This window comes from Ruditapes philippinarum, unplaced genomic scaffold (assembly GCF_026571515.1).
Source record: "Ruditapes philippinarum isolate M1 unplaced genomic scaffold, ASM2657151v2 ctg458_1_1_1_1, whole genome shotgun sequence".
Taxonomy (NCBI): domain Eukaryota; kingdom Metazoa; phylum Mollusca; class Bivalvia; order Venerida; family Veneridae; genus Ruditapes; species Ruditapes philippinarum.
The window spans coordinates 60,964-65,598 of record NW_026857740.1 but is presented as its reverse complement, the minus strand read 5'-3'; the positions used below and the strand labels follow the sequence as shown (position 1 = coordinate 65,598).

The 4,635-nt window shown below is 33.6% G+C and overlaps 1 protein-coding gene across 1 annotated transcript; it reads right to left on the bottom strand.

Annotated features, from left to right (window-relative positions):
• Window positions 1-1,058: 1,058 nt before the first annotated feature.
• On the bottom strand, window positions 1,059-4,404 carry LOC132750788 (trypsin alpha-3-like). Its single transcript, XM_060740830.1, has 8 exons — window positions 4,340-4,404; window positions 4,040-4,149; window positions 3,306-3,403; window positions 3,003-3,154; window positions 2,247-2,369; window positions 1,960-2,096; window positions 1,690-1,744; window positions 1,059-1,262 (listed from the first exon to the last, which is right to left on the bottom strand). The coding sequence occupies exons 1-8, from the start codon at window positions 4,371-4,373 to the stop codon at window positions 1,165-1,167; spliced, it is 807 nt and encodes a 268-aa protein (XP_060596813.1). The 5' UTR covers window positions 4,374-4,404; the 3' UTR covers window positions 1,059-1,164.
• Between the last annotated feature and the right edge of the window lie 231 nt (window positions 4,405-4,635).

Genomic DNA, 4,635 nt, shown 5'->3' with positions numbered 1-4,635 from the left:
TGTGGATTCATGAAGTTGAAATCGTGAATTCGTGAAGTTGAGAGCCGAAATCGTGAATTCGTGAATTCCGTATGTTGAAAACGGGAATTTACGAAGTTTAACTTGTGAATTAATGAAGATGAAATCAGGAATTCATGAATTGAAATGGCCCCACCGGTCGTTCGTACAAAACAGTTTATCTTAACTACGCGTAAACTTTTTCATTTATCGTAACACCCATATTGACAAACATTGTTCTTGGTCGCGACCTAGTGCAACAGTTTCATCTTCTGTACAAACAAGCCCTCACTAGAAATTCGTCATTCAAAGAATAATTATCGGACAAAACGTAAATTTATAATACATATAAACGGAATATATTACAAAAATGTTTTTGTTTTACACGATGCGCCAAGCAAACAACGTAAATATATCGACGGTGCACATTGGTCTTTTACAAACCATATTGTATCACAATTAACTAGTAAGAAATGTTTGTCAAGCGGTATACACATTTCAAGTGATGTATCAATTTAAAGCGTAGGTGAACATCCTTGTCGTTTTCGGATTACTTAGCGAAATAACTGGAGGCATTTATGCTGGAAAAAATCCTTATAATAGAAGATAAGGAGAATAAAGACTTATGGCACTGTCAACACATTAAATTTGTGCAGTCAGCAAGTGTCCTACCCGACCAGATTGCACGGGAGTACAGACTGTTCAAGACTTAATATATTACTGGCAATATGTCTGGCAATATTACTTTTGCATTTTAGAAGTAAAAACATTTGCCCGCATAGAGATGCCGTGGATAACTTTATAAGAAATGTATTACTTATCATAACAGAAATGACTAGAACCACTGACCAGTTTCATTTAAGTTTTGTGATTCTTCACCTTTTTGCACGTTTTAATGACGCTCTCGAAATGAGTTACAGGAACACGTGAAAGAATGCTGAATCAATATCAAAATATCGAAAGTTTTTTTGTATGAAGATACATGCACATTTTCGTGCATTTGGCCAATTTTTCGAAGGTTCATGCTAACTTGTCATTTAACAATCATAACAAGTCTTCAATTAAAACTTTATGATAACTTTATTCATAAATACAGTTTTGAAGTGTAACAAATAACAAAATGTCCATCTCCAAACCATAACAAAACTTAACGAAACACTAATATAGTTACAAATTTTGCGCCAACCAGTTTCTAAAGTACCAAGCATCTGCATAAACTCCGGGGCTGTTTTCTCTTGCACAGCCAAATCCCCAGCTGACAACACCTGCAAAATACAATTCAATTATTTATTAAACTCTATAGATGACTTTGGAAGGAGATTAGTGTTCAGAGTAGGTACAAGAGTATATATAAACACTTTTTATTGACATCATTTGAAATGATGATAGGCATGTATAGCTTTATAACCTGAAACAAATGTCGGTGTGTGTATATTCCTATAGTACTACCTGACTGTGATTTAATTTGTTATACTTTAACCATATTTTACTGACTTTATACATGCAAATATACACTAAAAATAAAAATAGAACAATAAAACAAAGGCAAATGTGTTTGGGAACACGTCACACTAAGTCCATTTCATGTTTAATTTGTAGTTGCTTCGTTTTGTTGTTATTTTTCTGTTAATCAAATGATTGAGGCGATATATACAATGCTTCATAAGATGTCAAGAAATACTGCAGCCATACCTACAAGTTCCCATGCATTATTTCTGTATGCAACAAGTGGTCCACCGGAGTCTCCCTAAAATATAAAGAACAACGTGTTATAACCACTTTGTTCGACATTGGAATTGTTTTCGAAATATATAATGTCTTTACATACACGTAATAATTAATATGCATTCTACTTTGCTGATTAAAATATTGGACCCGTGGAATACAAAAAAAGGTTTAAGAGATTTATCTTTTCTCTAAACGGATCATAATGGTAGCAATAAAAAAAGAATTCCAAGCAACCTGACAAGCGTCTTTGCCGGCTTCTCCAGCACACATCATTGTATCATCTAAATTGCCTCCATTGTTTGTTTGTTCACATCGGAATCTGCTCATGGCTGTTTTCCAGACATACTTCAAGGCCGATGAAGATGATCCACCTTGGAAAAGATAGAACAAATGTTAGAGAAGATGAAACCAAATGTAAATTTGTCGTGTCTGCAGTAGTTCATGTACTAAATGTAAATTTTATCGTTTAAGTACTTGTTTTTGTTTACTTATGATGTACACTAAGTTATAAACATTTCTACCTTCACTTGTGGTACCCCATCCGGATACAAGCACGTCTTCGTTATCAAAATAAGCCCGGGTAGCCAAACATGCTGGTGCCGCAAAAGTTGTTGCAATATCGGCCGGTGTCAGATTACCAAAACCTAAGATAAAAGAAATTCGCTTCTGCGGTAAGTACATGTACATATGAAATGCTCTTCAATTTCGAAACCGTCAACTATGAATTCAATTGAAATTTGATGCAGAAGTGCATCTTTGCCGAATAAAGTGTATGCATGCTAACTCATTGGTTCTGACGCTAGTGACGTATATACCTGAGCACATTTATATGGGAAGCCAGATGGTCAGCCCATGTATCTGATGACGGTGCCATGTTTCGGCCTATTATTAAGGTACAATGAAATTTTCAAGTCAATCACACGACCACACGTTCCCTAAATCAGAAAATACATACATGTGCACAATTCTTTTTACGAGTGTACTGTAGACTCCCGATTCAAAATATTGTAAATTTGTCCAACCAGAAGATATACAATAAAACAGTCCTTTTTTCCTTTCTACTATGTACTATATGATTTGGCTAGCATAATTCATATGCTCTTTTACAAAAAACTTTGAACGTCGAGTTTTTGTCAAAGAACTTTTATGATAAAACATTACTAAATTAGGTCAACCCATCACATCGATTTATATTAAGCAATGCCTTGTCATTTCAGATGAGGTGTAGCATATATACGAGTATTATACATGTAAACACATTCAAAGAAGAACTTTACTTAAAACGGCGATATCATTGGCCATTGTGTTTGAATTGTATCCGTTGTGGAGCGTTACCGATGTGGCGTCAATTATTTGTCTAGTGCCTGGAGAAGTTGTAATGTGCATCCCAAACGCAACTCTGTAATCCCCAGGCCTGACATTTTTGCCCCTTAAATGGAGAAAACAAATCATTTTCAGTTAGCACATGTACATTGTAAACTTGGCATATTTTAATTTGTAATTTACGAGAAAAAAGAATACTGAAAATTCATATGGATTAATTATTCAGAAATATTTGATTTTTATATAAAATGTCGTACGTTATGCAATGGGCGGCTGTAACTACTTTAACGGTACCATCATTTCCCAACACGTAGGTTCCCCCGCAAATCAGGTATCCATTCTCGATCAGCCCTACCTTTAACAAAATAGAAATAGTTTAATCGCATGATTTTTTCAAATAAATTTGAAGCCATCACATTATTGATATTTTAATTATTTTTTTAAAAGAACAATTTAAACTATTAAGATACATATTCTTGAAAAAAGGAGAAAAATGTGTTGTTGGGTCGTTTGATAGGTTAGTTTCCAAGTACCTAGCACATAATGCTGGAGTTGCCGACAATACCCAGATTATTATAAAAAAAGCAAAACACTTCCCAAACCCAATCTCCCATGCAGTATAAACATTTTAATTTTTGTTCTTCTTTTTGTTTTTATTCCATTTTGTGTCTCATTCTTTTCATTTTGAATCAGTCGAATTATTTGACTAAAGAACAAGTATTGACATTTTCATTATTTAGTTGCATAAAATACAAAGCTTATGTTAAGCTTCTTTAATGCCTTAGAAAAGATCGAATGCTGTTAAAATAAATAATTTCTCGTGGAACAGCATCCGTAGCATTTTTTTTTTTTGCTGTTATTTTGTCATTATGAATAGTAAGCTATGGGAACTTCTTTATAGATATTAACCCTATGAAAAAGAAATGCAATATTTTATAAGAAATAATTTATCATGAAGATCGTGGTTATAAATCCATAATTGATCTTATACCTGCCATGGAAAATCGCCTTCGCTTGCAAATGCTCCACCAACTATATAACTTTGTGCAACTCTAGGTGTTGGATTAAATGAGGTTTGCCCACAACTCTGGGATCTCACAACTAAAACCGATAATATAAAAGTTATAAAAATGAAAGCAGGTTAAATCCATTTTGTTTTGTTCTGAAGGTGTAAAAGAACATCATTAAAAGCTAAAGGAATGTAAACATCGAAAACACTTTACAGATATAGCTCAAATTATAAATAATTAATACTTTTAACAGTCTCTTTGAATAAAACAAGTCTATTTACCATAAATCAAACTTAAAAGAATGCAAAGCCTCATGTTTATTCCTTTTGTTTTCAAGTAAATGTTTGACCTATTCGATGCGGGTTTTATACACAAAAACGAGGGCGACAATGACCGTATTATGACCTTTTAAAGTTGAAATAATGGTTGGCATCGTGTTATATTCCGGTCATTTTAATGGTCAAGATTTAAAGATAACGGGCTATTAGTGTTATGCATCCATCTCTCCAATACAAATGTACTAAACATTCCCATTGCAACATGTTGTGATATATTCAAATGCAACTACCCTTGCCTT

Bases quoted from the DNA above. Each gene is read 5' to 3' on its own strand.
- LOC132750788 (XM_060740830.1), bottom strand. From the start codon at position 4,373: ATGAGGCTTTGCATTCTTTTAAGTTTGATTTATG. The intron at 4,150-4,339 runs GTAAATAGACTT...TATCGGTTTTAG, and splicing joins TCTTTTAAGTTTGATTTATG to TTGTGAGATCCCAGAGTTGT. The intron at 2,370-3,002 runs GTAAAGTTCTTC...CTTTTATCTTAG, and splicing joins CAATGATATCGCCGTTTTAA to GTTTTGGTAATCTGACACCG.